The 23048-nt window shown below is 45.4% G+C and overlaps 1 protein-coding gene across 1 annotated transcript in view; it reads left to right on the forward strand.

Moving 5' to 3' along the window:
• The window catches only part of LOC120405129 (cytochrome c oxidase assembly protein COX16 homolog, mitochondrial), a 73592-nt gene extending 66639 nt beyond the window's left edge, over positions 1-6953 (forward strand). The window contains exon 4 of the mRNA XM_039538424.1: positions 6590-6953. Coding sequence (XP_039394358.1) covers positions 6590-6706 — 117 coding nt within the window. The 3' untranslated portion in view covers positions 6707-6953. The remainder of the gene's footprint in view (positions 1-6589) is intronic.
• Positions 6954-23048: the final 16095 nt, after the last annotated feature.

Genomic DNA, 23048 nt, shown 5'->3' on the forward strand with positions numbered 1-23048 from the left:
ACCCATTTGGGAGGTGGGTGACCCAGGGGTCCAGTCCACCTGCTCCAATAACTCTTTAATTATCTCCCATCAGCATCTTCCACTGGCTATCTGAGCTGGCTCTATGCCTAGTGTGCTGTCTTTTGTGGATCGCATTCTTAGGCACCCACCTCTTTTCATTCATTGTATAGGGAGCATAAGCACCTAACTCAGGCTCTGTGGATTGCAGTGTTGTTCCAGTAATTGTCTAGGTGCCTCACCTAGAAATGCTGTAACGCTTAGCACCACACTTCCTAAGTTCTTTGTGGATCCGGGTCTAAATCCTGTGCTCCAATCCCACAACCATTCTTTCTTTCACTAAATAAAAACCCTACTTCAGACTTTGCATTCTCTTTCCTCTCAACTTCTTCAGCCCTTGTCAACTTGCGTTATACATGAATAACATAAAACTACAAAGAAACACCCTCTGGTTAAAAAGAATTACTCCATGCAGCTTTCCAGTCTGAGCAGGATTAATCACAGATAATAATTAAATACAAAGTGATAACCCGTAAATCACTAAACAAATGTGGCAGCAGACTTTTGTAAGGAAAATGAAAAGAACAAAGAGATTGCATTGTGAAAGATTTCATGCAAAAACAGAGCTTCATTACTGCAATAAGGTGGAGATTTTAAACACCCATTTTAACTCTGTCCCCCTACATCTGTACGTTACAATATGGTCTTTCATTACACGCGCTATAGCCCCGGAAGTAATTTGTTGATCTGACACGTACCAAGCTGATTTGATGCGGTTCTCTTCCCTGCTCCTTTCAACTGTGAAGATGCTCTGCCCTTTGTAATCTTTCCATCTTTATCTGAAATTTTACATGCCGGTTACCATGACAGGCAGTAATTGCCCCTTTTGATTTGTTATGTATAGGCATTTCTGGGGTGCTCATCACCAAAGTATCTGAGCACTTCACAAGCCTAAGGAAGTAAGCCTCCTAACACCCTTCTCAGAGAGGCAAATTTTTATTGTCTCGTTTTTACAGGTGAGATAGTGCAGCACAGAGACACTACAGTCACGGTTGTTGTAAATGACCACTGATTTTGGTGGCCAACTTGAAATAACTTGGCCTGATTTTTCAGAGGTGCTGAGAACTCCCAGGTCCAAATGAATTTTGATTGACTTCAGTTTGCTCTTTGTGGTGTGGAGGCTTGCCCTCTACGGACAACGTATACCCAAACTCACAGGGTAATGATTTTCAAACACCATCAGTCTGGACCAGATTTGAACCAGGGAGCTGGGAGTGAATGACTCTCTAGGCCACTTCCTGTCCCTTATACCATCCAGTATCCCTAATATTGAAACCTGCTTAACAGGAGTCTTATAAAAGCCAAATGTGTAGTGAGCAGCTGAATGCTTGTTTAGCCACACCACCTACTCACAGAGCTGCAGCTGTCTTCTAGTTTCAGCTTGTTAGCCAAAGACTTTTAAGAGGCATTTTTAGCTGATTTAGAAAGAGAATCAGTAGGTTTGATGTACTACATTGTTCTGACTTTAAACAATTCATTTCCAGGATCCTTTGGGCTATTTGAGACAAGTAGCAAAAGGAATGTCAATCTGATCTGGTTACATCTCCTTCAGTGACTGACTGTTTAGTGCAGGGGACTGGTAGCAGAGCAGAGAGCCTTTCACCTCTAGACAGCCAGTTTGTATAGATCTCAAGTTGGGAGTGGCTGAAAGCACTTTGCCATTTGTATGTTGTACTTCTGTGAAATTAGGTGGTCTCAGTCCTGGTCCTAATGGACAGGTGTCCACATCACAGCTAGCACTAACTGGCATTCTCAGCAGAAAAGCCAAAGACTGAGTGAACTTGGGGGTTGAGCTACCCTCTCGCCCAAAGATGTGGTCCTGCTACATGGTTGTGTGCCAGTCTGAGGGACGCTGGTAACGCCGCTGCCTGTGCTGTTCCTATTCAGTGGACTGAAAGAGGACTTAACTCTTCAGGGTTGTCAGGCTTATTTAAGAAAAATAAAAATAGCACAGTAACAGTTGAAGGCCAAGTTCTCTATTGCCCAGCACTGGGGCAGTCATTTACCTCTGTACAAAGTGGGTGTGAAAGGCTCTCACCAGTGTGTGTAAGTGAGTGGAGAGTTCTGGTTGAGTAGAGTTGTACCCACACTTTGCACAGATGTAAATAACTACAGGTGCTAAGCCGTAGAGAATCAGGTCCATTTTCGTAGCTGATGTTCCTTCTGATCTTTACCTGAATAAAAAAGGACCCCTTTTCTTTGTAAAACTTTTATGACATCATCAGATTTGGGAAATTGTATAGCCTGGCTGTTCTGAATGTATAACTGATTGGATACATGTCCCTTCTAGACTGATAATAGTTAAGGCTAAGTTATTGTCATGGATATTTTTAGTAAAAGTCACGGACAGGTCACGGGCAATAATGAAAAATTCACGGAAGCCCATGAACCTGTATCTGACTTTTACTAAAAATACCCATGAGGAAATGGGTAGCCTGGGCAGCTGGGAGGGGAGGGGCTGGGAGCTCCAGGGTGTCCCCCCCACCACTGCGGCTGGGAGCTGCCCGAGTCCCTTTTGCCACCCATGGCAGTGGAAATCCTGTCTGCCGCTGGTAGCTGCTGGGAGTGGCGGGGGTCCCTCTTGCTACCCGTAGTGGCCGGGAGCACCGTGGATCCCCTCTGCTGCCCACGATCCATGGGAATGGTAGGGATTCCCCCTGCCACCGGGTCCCCCCTGCCGCCCACGGGGGCTGGGAACAGCAGGGGTCCCTCTTGCTGCCCATGGTGGCCGGAAGTGGTGGATCTGCCCTGCCGCCAGGTCCCCCCTGCCACCTGCAGTGGCCAGGAGCTGTGGAGGTTCCCCATAGCTCCCCAGCCGCACTGGCTGAAGTCACGCATGTCTTTGGAAGTCCTGAATTCCGTGACCTCCATGACTAAATCGCAGCCTTAATAATAGTTGCAGATTCTGCCATGCATCCTTAGGAAGCTACTCTCCCTAGACTTGCAGTGAGGCATCAAATGAAATCTTTATTGTGAATGTCACAAACTATTAATGATCTTCATGAATGTAACACCTGAACAAACAAATGTATGGTTTCTCTGTGCATTGATTAGATTTGTAACTCCTTAATTTTAACTGACAAGGATAAACTCAGTTAGTAGACCTCATCAGTTGTATAGTTTAATCTATTTATTTACTCTGACTATACCCAACCCTTGGATGTTAAGTCCTTCATTAGGTAATTCATAATGGCTTTTTCAGGAACCTTGATGCCACTAAATTTGGAACAAAGACTACCGAAATATTTTCTTGTTTTCATTTCCTTAGATACTGTACATATTTGAAACACCCTGTGCTGTAAGTAACCCTTTGTCTTGAGAGTGACCCCTTCAAAGCCTTCTTAAGGTGTTTCCGATACAATAGAGTATGACCTTTAGTTAAAGACTATCCTCTATTAGGTATTCCGCTTGTGTTGGTCCCTTGAGTAGTCGCTTCAGATTCTGTAAGTTTCACTGAATATATTTCACTTTCAGTAACTGCTTATTGAAAATATCTCTGAACATTTCTAGAGCAGGCATTGTGGGTAGAGAATCTAAACTGCACTGTATATGTGTTTTATAAAGTCAGAATCCTTTCCCTTTGTAAAGCACAAGGTTCTTTGCAATCTTCCATTTGAGTCAGGTGTTAAACTCTGTCTCTTGTAATCCGAGTGATGGCTGCTGACGCATGGGATGATGGGGCACCTTCCCTAAACTCCCTCTCCCTCTCCTCCCTAGTCAGTTCAAATTTTTTCCAGTGGAAATGAAAGGCTGGTTAATCACAATTTGAATAAAGTAGCAAGGACAGTTTTCAGGAAGTGCTTATGCTAACTCACTCCACTGTATGAAAAATTCAGCTGCTGCTACCTCATATCAAAAGTCTGGCGAATATATATGCGTGCACAAGTGTTTTCTGTGGGATCTTGCTTAATTTATTTTGAAATCTGACTAATCTCATTGAGATTTCTTCAAGTTGTAGAAGTGTCATGAAGGTTTTGCATAACATGAACTAATAACAGCAGGCCTGTCCTGTTACAGCTGTCAAATTTTTCTGTGACCCTTTTTCAAGTCCCTCATTGTTTGTCATCCCTATTGACAGTAGGCAAATTAGAATGCAAGCTCTGTAGGGCAAGGGTAGTGTCTTCTGGTGTATATGTAAAGTGCCTATTGCAGTGAGGCCCGGATCCTGAGGCAGGGGTTGGGTCCCACTACAATATGTATCATTAATAAGGCTATGTTTATGTCATGGAGGTCATGGAAATCACAGAATCCGTGACTCCCAGAGACCTCTGTGACATTCTCTGCTTCAGCCCCAGGGGCTGCAGGACTCCGGAGCTGACAGCCAGTGGGGCCCTGGGCAGGGTTCTGGCGACAAGCCATAGGAGGCCCCCGGCAAAGTTCCAGTGACAGACTCCCGAGGGGGCCCGCCTCAGGGGTCCAGCAACAGGCAACAGCCTCGTGCGGCAGGAGGGGGACGCCTCGGGCAAGCAGCCGGGGTGTTCCGTTTTCTCTTTGGGTCACCCTGCAGCTCCCAGCCGCCGTGGGCGGAGGGGGAACCCCACGGCTCCCAGCCACCCACAGTGGTAAGGGAAACCATGGAGCCACAGCAGCAAAAGTCACAGACCGGTCATGGCTTCCATGAATTTTTGTTTATTGCCCGTGACCAGTCCATAATTTTTACTAAAAATAACCATGACAAAATCTTAGCCTTAATCATTAATAATGTACAATCTTCTCCACTTCGGTAACACTTGGAATGCCCCCTTCTCCCATCAGTGTGAACTTTTGGGATGATGTTGCAAACTCCCTCACAGGTCTGCTGTTAGCAGATGTGAAGCTCCTTATTTAGGAACTTACTGACTATAGAGAGTCTGTGCCCAGTGGGAAATGGGACTTCCATGTCCCAACTAGCTGCACTGTGAAGAGGGGGGGGGTGTCAAATTTTGGCCTGGTGTAAACAAGCAGAACTCATATTGTCTTCAATGGGAGAGACACCTGCTTATACCACTGTGGGACTTGGTTCAGAATGTGCCATCTCAAGGATAGAGTGTGGAGAATGGGAGGTGGAGAGCAGGGGCAGTAACAAACTAAAGTAGATGGTCAGGGAGAAGACTTGGGATGAGCAGCTACTTCTCCACTATCTGTGTGCATTAAACTAAAGGAAGAGTCAGCGGAGTTTGCTTCCAGCTTGTTTTCAGTAACTGCACTGAAATTAAACTTTGCACTAAAACGCACTGGATACAGAAACTCTCTTGGCATCTGTCTTTTACTATTGTAGTTCTTTGACATAGGAACTGGAGAGGCTTTAAAAAATAGTCTGCAAAGGTTCTCTAGCTTCTCTATAGCAAGAACTGCAGCGTCCTGTGCCAAAATGCTGTCTTGTGTGGTGCTACAGCCATACTCCTGGGGGAATCTCAGCATCCCTTTGCCTTCTGCAGCAGCAGCACATTGCAGGGGAGGGCAAGAGGGTGTTTCTTCTTTTTACCCAGTCACAGAAATGCACAAAGAGTCCTATTGTGGATGCCCTTGAACAGGGGTACTAGAGGGGGGTGGAGAAAGATCCTGTCTACTCCCCAGACCACCTGTGTGGGAAATCTAGACATTGTTTAAGTGCTAGGCTGTTTGGCCACTTAACACTCCCGGGGCCTGTCTCCACAATGTATTAGTTTGTATTAGAGGGGTGTAAATTCTAGTGTGTTGCGCACTAACTGGCCCCCGTGGACCCTGCTAGCATGCACTAAAAGTTCCCATTTCAAACAGTACTAGATTAACGCGCACTAAGAAGCTTTTAGTGCATCCCAGCAGGGTCCACATGGGCCAATTAGTGTGCAACACGCTAGTGGACACTCCTCAGTGTGGACTAACACCCCATACAGACAAGTCCCCCCATGTATTCCTCACCCCAAAGGGGGACATGGGTAGGTGGGTTGGGAACATGGCTATAGCCCTATCTCTCATTTGTGGCTTCTGGAATTAGGAAGCACATTCTGGAAAGCTGCGCATTCCTCTCTTTTATATGAAAGTAGTATGGAGTGAAGGGGATCATGCTGTTTCAGACTCCCCTGAGGCCATCTGCCCTGCACAGGCAGAATACCTCTGGGCACCAATGAGCAGACATTGTCTTCCTTCCCCTACCTCCCTCAAGAGTAGTTCCTTCTGCGAAAGCCAGGTTTGGGTTGTGCTTTGGCAGCTTTCTATACCTCGACACCAGAAATTCCTGCAGTCAAAGGGCTGACCTGAAAAATAGGGTAGTTTTAAAAAAAAGAAAAGGTAAAGAAGAGAACCTTTTCTGCCCTGTCCAATGGCTCACTCTTCCCTAGATATAGAGTAGCAGTTACAGCTACAGTCATCGCAAGGAATATGATATTTCTCTGTTCTTTCTCCTGTCTGTAGACTTTTTTCTCCTATAGAATATCATTTGGTCGTGGGTGAAAGTTAATCAGCCAGTGGCTGCTGTTACATTTGTGATATAGGAAACAAGCATATTTTGAAGAACTCTGTTTAAAGCACTGCACTCATGCCCTAACATCGCTTTATGTTTGTTTATCTATAGAAACTGAAAAGCTCTGACTTTGATGACTGGAAGAACATCAGAGGGCCCCGTCCATGGGAGGATTCCAAGTCTCTTCAAGAGCAGCAGCAGCAAGTTCTTCATTCCAAGCCATCTTGACTATGTGCGCTCACTCCGGTGTCTTTGTAGAATCACTGCTATGCCAGTGACTGGGCTTTCTTGCTTTCTAATCCTGTGTCCAGGGAGAGACATGGGTGGAGGAAAAACCAAGCTGACAAGTGGTTTACTTGAGATCAATCTGAGATGAAATGTTAAATAAAGATCTTTGTTCAACTGCAGCCATTTGCATGGAAGCCCATAGACTGTGTATATTAATTCTTAATAAAGATCAGCCCATTCTTTCATTGAGGATCTCAGTGTTTTCCTTCAGCATTTTTCATAGCTACTGGTCAAAATCTTGTGTGGGCTTCAGTGAGGGCTGACATCTAGGAATTCAGCCTGTCAGTAGCACAAGTTGTCACCCTAATGAGAGTGGTGGTTCTGCAGATGGTTCTAGATGTGTGTGACCAGATACATGTTGGTGCAGAGAGCTCCTGTGTGATCTCAGGCTCAAGGCTTTTAAACATGGGAGGTACTCTACAGGCTTAAGAGCTGTTAAGGAACAGCATGCACATTTTTGGATAATAATGCTCTTGAGTTTTATTTCCAGCACCTCACTCATACACTAATCAGTTCCAGCAGGTAATGGTTTTAATAACATTCGTTCAGCTGTGGTCAGATTTCTGTAATCACTTTATCAATGTGCTGTTGCGGGCAGCAACTTTCCCTATGGAACATTTCAATTTAAATATGAGCTCTTCCCCTTTAAGAATCTTGCTGTTTTTTATGTGAGCTAGCTGAGCAGAGTGGTAGAATCTTCTTGACCCAATATGAGGAGTGCAAAATCTCCCTAGGACTGTTATAATATACATGTATGTGCACATTCATATAGATGTAGGGAGATTGTTTATAGAGAAAGCCAATTACAGGTAATCTTCTTTGTGTGAATCTGTGCCTTCATGCACTAATATGTAGAAGCTGCTTAGCAAGTACTTACGGTAAAGTTTGGAACCTTCTTGCAAAGAATGTCTTTGTAGATGCTTCTAGGTGATTCCTTCCAGCCACAATGAATCTGTGTCTAAGGTGTTGCAAAAGACATGTAAAACTCCTCTCCTGGAGAGCTGGGTAGTTAAACATGGGTCAACAGAAGATGCTACTTTCGGAGCAGTCCAGAGACAAGTACATGTAAATCTCCTCAAAACTCACAGAGACATGTTCTCTTTAAATTCCTTCCTCAGATAATGTGTCTAATGCACCTGGAATGTCCTCCCCCATCCTGTGTATCATGCACCCTCCCTCAAAACCCACTTTTCTACAGGCTCTCCAACAACGAGCTCCATTCCCATGCCACACTAATGAAATCTACATTCATTTTAAAGAGGAACTAACATGATACATGCTGCCTGAAATCAGACAACCTCTTAGCCTCAGTGAGGTCTGTTTGAATGCCAGATTTGAACTTTCTGCCATATTTTAGTTATCTATGAAAAAATGAATTTGTGATCAGACTGGGAAATAGTGGGTACGTTTCTAGTCTCATTTGCACTAATGCATCTCTGGAATAACTCTCATCCCTTCCCTTTTTGAAGTATATTTTATCCTCACTTGGCTGCCAAGATCCCCAATCCTAATCCTGCAAACATTTAAATAAATAGGATTTGCATAAAGTTAAGCATGTGCATAAATGTTTGCTGATTTGAGACCTGAGTTTGTAAATTTCTCAGGACTGTCTTCTGTGTGTTCCCTGTGATGCATTTATCATACTTATAGTGTCTAAAAATAATAAATAACAATATAATACATGTATTATTTTTACTATATTATACCTCAAGATGGCTGAATGAAAGTTGCTCAGATTTTTCAAAAGTTTACCTTGGAGCTGAGATGAATGGAATTGGAATGTTATTTTTTTGGATTGCTGTGGGAATGTTTAAACAGTGAATTATTACACAGAGTGCTTTGCTATGTGAACTACAGAGCACTCCCAGGGACTGCTGTAATAATGGCTCGTACATGTAAGCATCATCTTTCTTATTGAATTTTATCTTAAATAATTTCAGCTCTTATCTTTCATCTATTCAGATAGATTCCTTTCTTCCACCTCTCTCCCCTTTCTCCCTGTGAAGAATCATTTATGACAGCAATTAGAAATGGAAAAGATTTATTAGATCCTCTAATCCATTACATGCATGTACAAGATGCAGTCTCCCGAGAGCAGTCTTCTAACACATATGACACTTGATCTGGCAAATCGAGGGTGTGAATTCCCAGAGAAGCCAGGTTTACAATGTGACACTGGCACACCAGGTGCCAGCTCATTCTAAGGTCCCTAGGCCTCATTGAACTCTTACAAATGCATAGCTGGAAACCAATCTGGCTTACATGTGGGTTAGCAGTATCAAAATAGATATTAGAGTTGGAACAATGTGTTTAGACTTTATGGAATGCTTGTAGGATGCTGCATGTATTAATCCTAGTTATAATATTTTTGTATCCCATATTATAAGGTAGTGTTTAAATATAAAAATGTTTAAGACTGTAAATTCCCCACAGTCAGGGGAGAAGAATTACCAAGTGTGAAATATTAGTTTACCACAAGAGGTGTTATCTCCCACCCATCAGGAAGGACTATTGAATCCAAATGGGCCATTGTGGAACAAAGACTTCGTTGATTACGTCCCTCTCTCCTCTCCTCCCAATGAAGTGGTTGCATGCAGGATCGCTCATCCCATCAGCTTGGATTCCGAGGTAGGGGGGTTAAAAATCCCTGACAAGGAGAAACTGGATCTTTTATACTGTCTGGACTCTGAGGTCCAAAGATTTCCAAAGATTTCCAAACATAAGCAAGAGATCCCAACGTTGCTTGGCATGGGTCAGCCCTAAAGGACATATAGAGATGCTTATTATAGAAGCTTATATTGCCTTTTTAAATCTAAGACTGTAAACTCTTGTATAAACTTTTAATCAAAAGCTTTGACTCGCAAACTACTCATGACCCTTCCTCCAAATAAGTAGCCCCAGTAGCCATCTCCTCTTTTGTCTTCTCAATTTACATTTTAACCTGTTTTATCCTGTAGAATCTCTTTTGATTTGATGCACCCAAATAAACTTGCCACACTTACTCCGAGCTTTGCTCTTAAGCTAAGGATGGTGTGAGCCCGTTGATCAACTTTCTCCCAGCCAATTCAATATTGAGGGTCGTGGTACTGAGCAGGATAACGCCAGTTGTTGGAGAGTGTCAGTCAGACATAGTCCGCTGGGGATTGTAAATAAGTTATGGAATGAAGGAAAACTCCCCAGTAGAGAGGGAATGTCTAGGGAGGTTGTACACCACACTGTGTGTGTATGACTAACAGGCTGCCTTAAGAGGAGTAAGGAGCCAGATCGAAAAAGACCATCCGGGACAGTTATGTTACTGGTTTTTGTTGGGACACAGCAGCAGGCTGTGGAAAAAAAATAAAAATAGTCAGGTATTCGGGTTATTAATCAGTATGTGGTCCCTCTTCATGCAGTAGTTCCTGATCAGCTACTATCATCAGCCAATCCCTGGGATGCTGAAATGGTTCACTGTTATTGACTTAAAATCAGCCTTTTCAGCATTCCTGTGCACCCAGACTCAATATCTCTTGGTTTCACCTCGGACTCTGGCAGCAGCTGCCCTGCTGATCACAAAGGCAAAAGAGCCTGACCCTGTCATTTTACCACGGTCCTGACCTCTCATGCCTTGTCCCTTCTAACTCTTAGAAGACACTAACCTAATTTTTAAAAGGTGGCCCCCCCCTTATCCAGCTACCTTGCTTCCTGACCTGCCCAGGATCAGCACGACTGTGACTGTGTGGGTAGTAGTTAGCATCTCTACAGATATAAACAACAACCTGTTTGACGCACTGGACAACCCTATGCATCCTCTTGGTATGCTCCAGGCATTCAACCCTACTGCCTGTCAATAGTGAAAGCATGCACATGTCCTCCATTTCAACATCTTCAAATTGACTTTGCAAATATGCCAAGGCTTTTTTGAAAAAAGCACCCTTGTTTTGGTTTGCTTCATGGTTTACTGGACCCCACCAGGTTCTTTAACAACCCAGACTGCAGTGTTCCTGGAGAGCACCTGGGATTGGGGAAATCCCAGCCCTGCCAGCCCAGTTAGCTTTAAAAAAATGAATGACTTTTAGACATAATGTTAGCAGGGAGAGGAGGACCCTGTGCCATGAATGAAATGTGCTGTGTTTTTAACAACACCCTACCACCACTTTTTCAAAACCAAACATCTAAGGGAAATGGCTAGAAGAACTCCTCTGGCCACCCCAGCCACCTTATGATTGGTGGCTTATGGGAATTGGCTTTTGGGTGGGTTGAAATAGTTATCCCAATAGCTACAAATGGAGGAATGTTGAGTCTGAACTTCTTATGAACTGAAACTTAACTCAGACTACATGTCTCTGTCTGAAACTTTTATCAAAAGCTTTGACCTGCGAACTACTCATGACCCTTCCCCTCCCAATAAGTAGTAATAGTAGCCATCTCCTCTTTTGTCTTCTCTCCAATTTTTTTTTACTGTTTTTTTCCTGTGAATCTTGATTGATTATGCATGACCATTTATTATGATCTATCACACTTGTTTTTTCTGTGTAACATTGATGCTGCTCTTCAATAAACTTACACTTAAGCCCTATACCAACTCCGCACAAACTCGGGTGCTGGAGAGGTGAGTAGGACTTGCTTTTTACCTAACGTGTATGTTTTCTGTTTTCACCTTATAAATAACTCTTTTCTTAGTTAATAAATCTTGAATTAGTTTATTACAGGATTGGCTACAGGCATTGTCTTTGATTTCAGATCTGAGCACAAATGACCTGTGGTAAGTGACTGGGAGTAATCTGAATATTGTAGTGATTTTTGGTGTAAAGTGACCATCTATCACATAGTCCAACTTACCTGGGTGGCAACATAGTCCCCCTGGGCATTCCAGTCTATCTGTGACTCCATGGTAAGACTGTTATAGACTCATAGACTTTAAGGTCAGAAGAGACCATTGTGATCATCTAGTCTGACCTCCAGCACATTGCAAGCCACAGAACCTCACCCACCCACTCCTGAAATAGACCCACAACCTCTGGCTGAGTTGCTGAAGTCCTCAAATCATGGTTTAAAGACTTCAAGTTACAGAGAATTCACCACTTATGCTAGTTTAAACCTGCAAGTGATCTGTGACCCATGCTGCAGAGGAAGATGAAAAGCCCCAAGGGTCTCTGACAAGCTGACCCAGGGGAAAATTCCTTCCTAGTCCCAAATATGGTAAGCAGTTAGACCCTGAGCATGTGGGCAGGACCCTCCGGGCAGATACTAGGGAAAGAATTCTCCATAGTAACTCAGAGACCTCCCAATCTAGTATCCTGTCTCTGGGCATTGGGGATTTTTCTACAGGCAGTTGCCAATAGGCATATGCCATTGTAGGCAGTCCCATCTTACCATCCCCTCCAGAAAGTTATCAAGCTCAGTCTTGAAGCCAGTTAGGTTTTTGCACCCAGTGCTCCCCTTGGAAGGCTGTTCCAGAACTTCACTCCTCTGATGGTTAGAAACCTTTGCCTAATTTTGAGTCTAAACTTATTGATGGCCAGTTTATATCCATTTGTTCTTGTGTCCACATTGCACTTAACTTAAATACCAGGGAGGGAGAGGAGTTATTTATCCCTCTGATGTATTTATAGTGCTTTAGGAGTTCACACTTGTTACTGGGTTGATGAAATCCAATTACAGAACATACTGCCAGTTTGGGGTTTCTGCCCTGAGGTTGGCACTCACAGCTGTAAGCCACTCCAGACAGCATGACATACACATTAGTACCTCAAACTAACCTGTTTCTCCACCCCCTCTAGAGAGCCAGCTAACCTGGTGATACTCTCTCTACATATCATGCATCAGGCTCCCATCTATTTATCCCTAAGCCTGCTGCTGTTTCCCCTCTTCGCTAGCAGTAGAAGGATGCACATAGGATTCTCTGCAGCTAACATTTAAAATGTCATCATTTTCCCTCCCTAAATGGATGCTTTCCTTCATCACTTTTAAAAGACAGCCACTGCTGACAAACAAAACCCTATTTAACCTTTATGTATTCAGTGCACTCTCGGCCTTACCTTTTCTGCCCATTCAACGATCATGAGACCTGTGTGAAGCTAGGTGCTGCCTTCTCCCTGATCTATTCAACGGTGTGTGTGTGTATGCTGCGGCCATAGGGGCAAGGCACCAAAATACAAGTTTGCCTAGAGGACCATTTTCCCTAAGGCCGGCCCTAAGGACATGTGAAGAGGCTTTGCCCTCACAAGTAACCCAACTGTGGCCCAGGGAAGGGGAGGGTCCTGATTAGAAACCAGAACAAAACATTAGTGGAGTGGTAGAGAAAGCTGATGCAGTAATCAAGAACCAGAGATGAGAAAGGGTCCTGCAAAGATAAAAGTGAGGGATGCAGGGACAAATACAGAGAATAGACTAAAGACAGTAGGAATCCAGACCCTGAGAGACAGAGTGCTGGGAGATCCTACGGAACAAGGAAAGGTGCTACAACAGAAATTGGTGGCAACTGAGGCAGCTTTACACGAAGCTATAGAGGACATTCAATTCTAGAAGGAAAAGTTTGGAGACAGCATGGAGGAGAAGGGTAAACTGCTTCTCATGGTTGGCGACTTAGAGCAGGAGCGGGATGACCTGCAGACCCGGCTCTGGCAACGCTAGGGGAGAAGGCATCCATACCTCCGAGGGATGCAGTCTTAAGGGGGACAGTGTGTGGAGGGATGTTCACGCCACATTAGTCTGGAAAGGATTAATGATGAGAAGGGGGCCAGTTAACTTGATAGGCCACACCTGAGGGGAATTAGGCTGGATAAGCAGCCCCTGATTGGGAATAGAGCCCAGCTGAGAAGTAACAGGCAGGGCTATGATAAAACCAGGAAGTTGGCAGCAGAAAGGGGCTGCAGTGAGGGAGCCTGCATTCACTCTCTGGACATTAGAGAGGGAAGGAGGGAAACCTAGGGGAGAGGGTGTAGGAAAAGGCTCAGGAAAATGGCAGCAAGGCTTAAGATTGTACAAACCTTGGCTGCTCGTTGGAGGATCCCTGATCTGGAACCCGGCCTACAGACTGGGCCTGAATTCCCATACCAGCCACAGGGGAAATGGCACCATCTGGGCAGTGAATGAGAAGACTGACAAAGACAGTTGCTTAAGGGTGCTGGAACAATTTGTATAGTGGGGGTGCTGAGAGCCCTTGAACCAATCTGTGAACCCGGCATATAATGGAAATCACTTCAAGCCAGAGGATGTGGAAGCACTGCCAGCACCCGTAGTTCCAGCACCTATGCAGTTGCTATGGAAAGACTTTGATACTCCAGAAGAGTGGAAGGACTATAATGACCTGGCGGAAGGGCCATGCCACAGAGAGAGAGAGAGAGGCAGCAGGGCACATGAGCAAGCAGCAGATCTGGAAAAAGCTAATCCCCAGAGCAGCCAGGAGGAGGAACCCTAATGATGAGTGGGATTGTAGCGATGCGGGACTCACCCCTGCGGCACCCCCTGCTAGTCTCCCGGGGAATTAGTGTTCCAGCAGCTGGAGCACCCTCTGCAGGTCACTGTCCTGCTGTCGCTGGCCCCATGTCCCTCCCGGACCCTGGTACCCCTCTCCCTTGAGTGCTGCCCCCTGGCAGTACCCCCCTCTCTCTGGGCTCCCCTTCCAGGGGAATTCCCACCCTCTATTCCCACTTTTCCTCAGTGTTCACTGCCAGTTCTCATCTAGCCCCCGCACTCTGGGGCAGACTGCAGTCCATATCACTTATCATTGGCAAGGGAGGTTTGAACCTGCTGCCGCCACCTACCCCCGGACTGCACCCCTGCCAGTACCTTTTCAGGCCTTTGGCTTTTGCAGCCAGGGGTTTTCCAGGTGGGAGCTCCCCAGCCCTATTCCCCAGCACTGCTCTACTCCAGTGCTTTACTCAAGAGCCAGGCCTTTCTCTCTCTGCACCTAGAGAGAGACTGCCTGTGCGCCCAGCCCACAGCCTCTTTATAGGGCCATCTGTGGCCTGATTGGGGTGTGGCCCAGCTGTGGCTACTTCCCCAATCAGCCCAGGTTTTCCCCTACCACAGCCTTCTCCCAGGGCTGTTCTCAGCCCTTCAGGGCAGGAGCGGGTGGCCACCCTGCTACAGGGACCCTGTGACAAGGCCAAAAAACCGCCAATGTGACGGAAACCATTTTAAGGCCTAGCTTGCTTCTGTTTGATGCAAAAACAGTGGAAGGCTCTATATTCTATTGCTAGTTCTCTGAGCCTCTTCTCCCAGGTCCAGTCTAACGCACTGCCATAGACTGTAGGTCAGGATCTGGGCATGGTGACCAGGTGTCCAGTTTTCGACCAGAACACCCGGTTAAAAAGGGACTCTGGCGGCTCCAGTCAGTGCCGCCAACTGGGCCACTAAAAGTCCAGTCAGCAGTGCTGCGGAGCTAAGGCAGGCTAGTCCCTACCTATCCTGACTCTGCGCTGCACCCCAGACATGGCCAGCGTTACGCCCCCCTCCAAGCACTGGCTCCACACTCCCATTGGCTGGGAACCGTGGCCAATGGGAGCTGTGGGGGTGGTGCCTTCAGGCGAGAGCAGCGCGCAGAGCAACCTGCCATGCCTCCGCCTAGGGCCGGACTGCTGTTCACTTCTGGGGCACAGTGCGGAGTCAGGATGGGAAGGAAGCCTGTCTTATCCCGCCGCTGACCAGGAGCTGCCGGGAGTAAGCCCCTGCCCCAACCCCCAGCCCCAAATCCTTGTCCCAGCCCTGAGTGCCTTCAAACCCAGAGCCCCCTATTGCACCCCAAACCCCTCATTCCTGGCCCCACCCCAGAGCCTGTAACCCCAGATGGAGCCCTCACCCCCCTGCATCCCAACCCCCAGCCCAGAGCCTCCTCCTACACCCTGAACCCCTCTGCCCCAGCCTGGAGCCCTGTCCTGCACCCCAAACCCTCCCTGGCCCCACCTCAGAGCCTGCATCCCCAAACAGAGCCCTCACCCCCCTGCATCCCAACCCTCTGCCCCATCCCATAGCCCCCTCCCACACCCTGAATCCCTCTGCCCCACCCCCCAGCCTGGAGCCCCCTCCTGCACCCCAAACCTCTCACCCATGGCCCCATCCCAGAGCCTGCACCCCAACCCCCTCCCTCAACCCACAGCCCCCTCCTGCACCCTGAACCCTTTGTCCCCAACCCCACTCCAGAGCCTGCATCCCCAGTGGGAGCCCTCTGCCCCGCACCCCAAACCCCTGCCCCAGTCCAGTGACAGTGAATGAGGGTGGGGGAGAGCAAGCAACTGAGGGAGGGGGGCTGGAGTGTGCGGGAGGTAGGGACTTGGGGAAGGGGCAGGGCTAGGGTGTTTGGTTTTGTGCGATGAGGAAGTTGGCAACCCTAGATCTGGGTGGTGGTATTTATTTCATCTTTTTGGCTCTGCTCTGTGATGAGGTTTATATTTGGAGACACCCAAAGCAATGATGAGTTCATGTTGGCAGTAAATAATCATTACAAAGGTGGAGGAAGATCCAGCCCTGTCATCCATTATTAAGATGTAACGTGCAATCCCAGCTTTGTCCACTCCTCGGGTAGTCTGCCAAAGCTCTCTGCTCTGGGAGGGGAACCACAAAAGAGCCTGGGGAGTGGAAATGCTGTCGGATTGCATGGGCAGGACTAAATGAAATACTGATCGCTGGGTGAAATGATTTTTTTACCAGCAGATCTTCTCTGACCTAAAATGGTGAGTTTTGCCTCGAGACCATCCCTTCAGTGAGATCACATGTTGCATGAGCAACAAGGTTAGAGCCATAGGCTTAAACTTCTCATCCTACTCAACAGAATGAATAACACTGAGATGTCTTACACCATTAAGGAAAAGACTGTACACAGCACTCTTGGGGTTCCCCCAAGACCTCATCCACTCAGTTTTCCAACAGTTCAGTTCAACTCCAGTCTCATCACTCAGGTTCCTTTACTTGGCACACAGCAAAGCTATGCTGAGTTGATCAGACTCAAGCATAGGGGGTGGGTATACGGCATATCACATCCAGAGTTACACAGCAAACCTCTTCCTTTATATACATTTACACATTACATTGCATTTACTATGCATTGCATCACACGTTTTGGGATTGGCTTGGTCACTTTGTAGGAACCAACACCTGAACAGCGCACACTGCCCATGCATAGCTTATTCTTTACCTCAGTATAAGAACATAAGAACGGCCATACTGGGTCAGACCAAAAGTCCATCCAGCCCAGTATCCTGTCTACCGACAGTGGCCAATTCCAGGTGCCCCAGAGGGAGTGAACCTAACAGATAATGATCAAGTGATCTCTCTCCTGCCATCCATCTCCAGCCTCTGACAAACAGAGGCTAGGGACACCATTCCTTATCCATCCTGGCTAATAGCCATTAATAGACTTAACTTCCATGAATTTATCTAGTTCTCTTTTAAACCCTGTTATAGTCCTAGCCTTCACAACCTCCTCAGGCAAGGAGTTCCACAGGTTGACTGTGCGCTGTGTGAAGAAGAATGTCCTTTTATTTGTTTTAAACCTGCTGCCCATTAATTTCATTTAGTGGCCCCTAGTTCTTATATTATGGGAACAAATAAATAACTTTTCCTTATTCACTTTCTCCACACCACTCATGATTTTATATACCTCTATCATATCCCCCCTTAGTCTACTCTCTTCCAAGCTGAAAAGTCTTAGCCTTTTTAATCATTCCTCATATGGGACCCATTCCAAACCCCTAATCATTTTAGTTGCCCTTTTCTGAACTTTTTCTAATACCAGTATATCTTTTTTGAGATGAGGAGACCACATCTGTAGGCAGTATTCAAGATGTGGGCATACCATCGATTTATGTAAGGGCAATAATATATTCCCCGTCTTATTCTCTATCCCCTTTTTAATGATTCCTAACATCCTGCTTGCTTTTTTGACTGCCGCTGCACACTGCGTGGACGTCTTCAGAGAACTATCCACGATAACGCCAAGATCTCTTTCCTGACTAGTTGTAGCTAAATTAGCCCCTATCATATTGTATGTATAGCTGGGGTTATTTCTTCCAATGTGCATTACTTTACATTTATCCACATTAAATTTCTTTTGCCATTTTGTTGCCCAATCACTTAGTTTTGTGAGATCTTTTTGAAGTTCTTCACAGTCTGCTTTGGTCTTAACTGTCTTGAGCAGTTTAGTATTGTCTGCAAACTTTGCCACCTCCCTGTTTACCCCTTTCTTCAGATCATTTATGAATAAGTTGAATAGGATTGGTCCTAGGACTGACCCTTGGGGAACACCATTAGTTATCTCTCTCCAGTCTGAAAATTTACCATTTATTCCTACCCTTTGTTCCCTGTATTTTAACCAGTTCTCAATCTATGAAATGATCTTCCCTCTTATCCCATGACAACTTAATTTACAAAAGAGTCTTTGGTGAGGGACCTTGTCAAAGGCTTTCTGGAAATCTAAGTACACTATGTCCACTGGATCCCCCTTGTCCACGTGTTTGTTGACCCTGTCAAAGAACTCTAATAGATTAGTAAAAAATGATTTCTCTTTACAGAAACCATGTTGACTTTTGCCCAACAATTTATGTTCTTCTATGTGTCTGAATTTTATTCTTTACTATTGTTTCAACTAATTTGCCCCGTACTGGCATTAGACTTACTGGTCTGTAATTGCCGGGATCACCTTTAGAGCCCTTTTTAAATATTGGCGTTACATTAGCTATCTTCTAGTCATTGGGTACAGAAGCCGATTTAAAGGACAGGTTACAAACCATAGTTAATAGTTCAGCAATTTCACATTTGAGTTCTTTCCAAACTCTTGGGTGAATGCCATCTGGTCCCGGTGACTTGTTACTGTTACATTTATCAATTAATTCCAAAACCTCCTCTAGTGACACTTCAATCTGTGACAATTCCTCAGATTTGTCACCTACAAAAGACGGCTCAGGTCTGGGAATCTCCCTAACATCCTCAGCTATGAAAACTGAAGCAAAGAATTCATTTAGTTTCTCCACAATGACTTTATCGTCTTTAAATGCTCCTTTTGTATGTTGATCGTCCAGGGATCCCACTGGTTGTTTAGCAGGTTTCCTGCTTCTGATGTACGTGAAAGGTAATAACAAAATGTTTTTTGAGTTTTTAGCTAGCTGTTCTTCAAACTCCTTTTTGGCATTTCTTATTACATTTTTACACTTAAGTTGGCTGTGGTTATGCTCCTTTCTATTTACCTCACTAGGATTTGACTTCCACTTTTTAAAAGATGCCTTTTTATCTCTCACTGCTTCTTTTACATGGTTGTTAAGCCATGGTGGCTCTTTTGTAGTTCTTTTACTGTGTTTTTTAATTTAGGGTCTACATTTAAGTTGGGCCTCTATTATGGTGTCTTTAAAAAGTGTCCATGCAGCTTGCAGGGATTTCACTCTAGTCACTATACCTTTTAATTTCTGTTTAACTAACCTCCTCATTTTTGCATAGTTCCCCTTTCTGAAATTAAATGCCGCAGTGTTGGGCTATTGAGGTGTTCTTCACACCACAGGAATGTTAAATGTTGTTATATTATGGTCACTATTTCCAAGTGGTCCTGTTATAGTTACCTCTAGGACCAGATCCTGCGCTCCACTCAGGACTGAATCGAGAATTGCCTCTCCCCTTGTGGGTTCCTGTACCAGCTGCTCCATGAAGCAGTCATTTAAAGTATTGAGAAATTTTGTCTCTGCATTTCGTCCTGAGGAGACATGTACCCAGTCAATATGGGGATAATTGAAATCCCCCACTATTATTGAGTTCTTTATTTTGATAGCCTCTCTAATCTCCCTGCTGAGTCACAGACTTCCCTAATCCTGTCTCCCAGAAAGAGAGGCCTCACCTTTGTTCAATTACTCATGTCAAGCCAGGCCTACATTCCACTGCTTTTGTTTGCAATGCAAGCATCACATTTTGTGCATCATTTCTATGCCCTCTCTGCATTTTACCCAAGAGAAAATTTTTGCAACCCCCAAATGTCCAGCAGTTTTAAGATCATGACAACCTCAGAGCCTCTTATTTTCAATATATCTGGTACAACCATTTGATGCCTGTATCTATCACATGCTGATTTCTCCTATCTCCTACACAATATTTCATCTTTAAAGGCCAAGTCTTCCCGCTGTGACCGGAAAGCTTTTACTGTGGTGTTGTGAGGGGACATCATTCTAGGGTGGCTGCAATTGCCAGTTGATTTTTCGACCACACACTATCCTGATGTCAGGATCCTCTCGCTGGGAAGTTTTTAGTTGCTCTGGGTCCATTCCTGCATTCCCGTTGTTCCAGTGGATGAACCAAGAACATGGGCACTTCTGCGAATCAGAGGAAGAGAGGAACACCCATCCCCTGATAAATTAAGTCATCCTTCTCCTGCTTGGGGCAGTATTTGCAATTAGCCGCCCAACAAGGTATCAGCATTATTATGCTTATGGTCAGGCCTGTGTGTGATTGCAAAATCATAGTACTGCAGCTTTTTCCAACCACCTGGCAGGCTGTCCCTCAGGATTCCTGAGTCTAAAGAGCTATTGCAGGGAAGCATGGTCTGTCCTGACCACAAACTTCCTCACATGCAGATAGCGATGAACATGTTCTATGGACTTAACCATGGCTAGGAGTTCCTTTTGGGAAGTGCAATAATTTCTCTCAGGAGAACTTAAACTATAATAAGATACGACTCGTTCAAGCCCTTTGTTTTCTTATTTGAATACTGCCCCCAGACTGTAAGCACTAGCAGCTGTGTCCAATACAAAAGGGACACAGGAATTGCACAAAGGGAACTGTGGTTGCTAAATGTGAACTGGTCAATCTGATAAATACTGGTATAGAAGGAAACTACAAGGGAAGGGAATGAAGGTGAGCGCCCAGAGTTTGTACTGGACTTGTTCCAGCACTTAAATGGGAAACAGAAGAACAGCTGAGCATCTATAAACTGGCTCATCGCCAGTTCCCCCTGGAAGGCGTCACCAGTATCTGGGTATGCCCAGAACACAGGCCTGCGTAGGACCTCTGCCAGTTCAGGTGAGGTTTCTTCTTTCCTCTCCTTCCTGCTCTTAGCTGTGTCCTGGCCAGCTCAGATTGATGGCTTGTCAAGGGCTTGTACCAGGTCTGGGTAACTCAGTGTTCTCTGGGAGTATGTTCTGCAGCACTGTCAGTGTTGGGCTGCAGTTAAACCTCCTTCCTGTCCCTCCTCCCACCCATTCATTTGACCTGTCATGTTGAATTCATCCAAATAAGCTTCCCAGGGAGTTTTCCCCTCAAATAAAATGACGCTTTTGCATCATTTGAGCTGGGACAGGCCAGCCTCTCCTCTCTGGGCCTGTGTAGTTTACAAGAGGGATAGCAAACAGTTGTAAATGTCTGTCTTACCCAAGTCCTCTGTCTGGATCAATTACTCATCCAGGCAGCTTCATTCCACTGTGGCCGGTGACCCTTTGATTTCCTTCTGGAGCTGAATTTTCAGCACCTTTAGTCCTTGCTGCAACGGTCTCCACTATTTTAGGGCAGAACTTCTCTTCTATGGCAGTCAGATGGGAAGCCCCACTGCAACACACTCCAGCTGGGATGGTAAAACTGATTGATTGAGGTGCCCGCCGATCTGTCTTCTCGCTCTGTAGTCGCTGCTCTAACAGGGATCTCACCTCAGCCTACAAGTCCCTCTGTGAGTCCTTTCTGGGAAACCTCCAGCTCTTGTTTCAGATCTTGTCTTTATTCCTGCTGGCCGTTTCTGATTTCTACAAATACCTCCGTTGTTTGTTCCATCTTGGTTCAACAGGAATACCAGCTCAGTTACTCTCCTTGGAAACTGGATCCTGCTGCTAACACCAGTGTCGCCCCTGTTTGACCCGAGCAGCTAGTCAAAAAGATTTGTTCCACTCTGTTGCAAGTTTAGACGTTTCCCTGCTGTTGGGTAAAGGAAGGGGACACTAAAAGGAAAAGATTCTATCCTAAAAGATGCATTTTAAAGAAAATCAATGTTTGTTGGGTAACAGGAAAGCTGGAAATTGTATTTGCTTATTCACAAGAGAGGGTGATTGGAACAAAAGTCAACGGTATTTTTAGTCTGTCTTGTAAGTGTGTCACCTTTCAAAATCAAAGCATCAGTGCAGTAAAGTTGAGGAACTTGGGGCAGGATGCATTCTCCCTAGGGAGATGCCATGCCTCAGGTGGATTGGCTGAGAAATGCAAGCCAGAGAGTGATGTTACAAGCACAGGCCTCAGCAGACTTGTCTCCTCCCATCTGCAGATTTACTTTCTCATCTCAGCTCCAGACCCCCAGCCGGCCTCCTCCCTGGTTCTAATCTCCCATCAGACTCTTTACATACCTATGAAATCAACTGTATCTGCCTGACTGGGAACAATTTAAAAACTGTCCAACCAGACAAAAATATAGACCATGTACAAGATGGCTTGGGGTTCTTTCATCATCTCGGCTCCCTGGGCTAGAGCATACCTGGTTATGTCCAATGCTTAGACAGCCTTGCAGGAGAGAGTCAAACAGGAACTACTGACTAAACCATAATGGAAGCTATTAAATAACTTTTAATTCATTTGATTTCTTTCCAAAATAATTTAAATCTAAGGCAGCTTGAGAGAACTTTTCTCAGCATCCAGTCTCATCTGTTTAATAATTAACATTTATTGGCTATTCTTCTCTGTGGTCTCTGTAATCTAAAGTGGCTCTTTCATTTGGAGAAATTACCGACTAGTGTTCTTGTAGGAAATAGGAATCTGTTTTCTAGGGACGCAGGGAAAGGGTCTTGGCTTTGCCATCGGTTCTCTGGCCTGGATCCTCAAAGCTTGTTGATTTCAATGAGCATTAGGTACCTAACTACCTTTGAGGATCTGGGCCTCTCTGTGAGCACGGCCAAGTCACTTACTGGCTTCCTCTCATCTGTAAAACTGTGATATATCTGTCCTTATCTGGCTTGTCAGCTTGGAAGCTCTTCAGTACAGGGTCTGTCTCTTTCTCTGTGTTTTGCGCAATGCCTAGCACAATGGGCATCTACTGTTACAGCCCCTTGGTGCTACTGTAATATAAATTGATTAATGTTAAAGGCATGGAAAATGCTGTGATCTTCCTCAGCAGTGTCACAGAAGGTGGGTAGGTACCGGTGTGAGCAAAGGGGACGTGGAGCAAAGAAGACAGAAGAGGCTACTGTGATGTAAAATTCCTGTGAGCTAGGCTTTGTCTCCTTCATTTAACCCTCACTAATGTTAGATTCCCAAGCAAATGCCTTCTACTACAGCCTGTGAAAGCAGGACAAAGCGCCCGTTAGAGCCTGGTTAAGACCCAAACACCAGCTGAAATGGCTCTGGCAGGGCCACT

Source organism: Mauremys reevesii, linkage group 4 (assembly GCF_016161935.1).
Source record: "Mauremys reevesii isolate NIE-2019 linkage group 4, ASM1616193v1, whole genome shotgun sequence".
Classification (NCBI taxonomy): domain Eukaryota; kingdom Metazoa; phylum Chordata; order Testudines; family Geoemydidae; genus Mauremys; species Mauremys reevesii.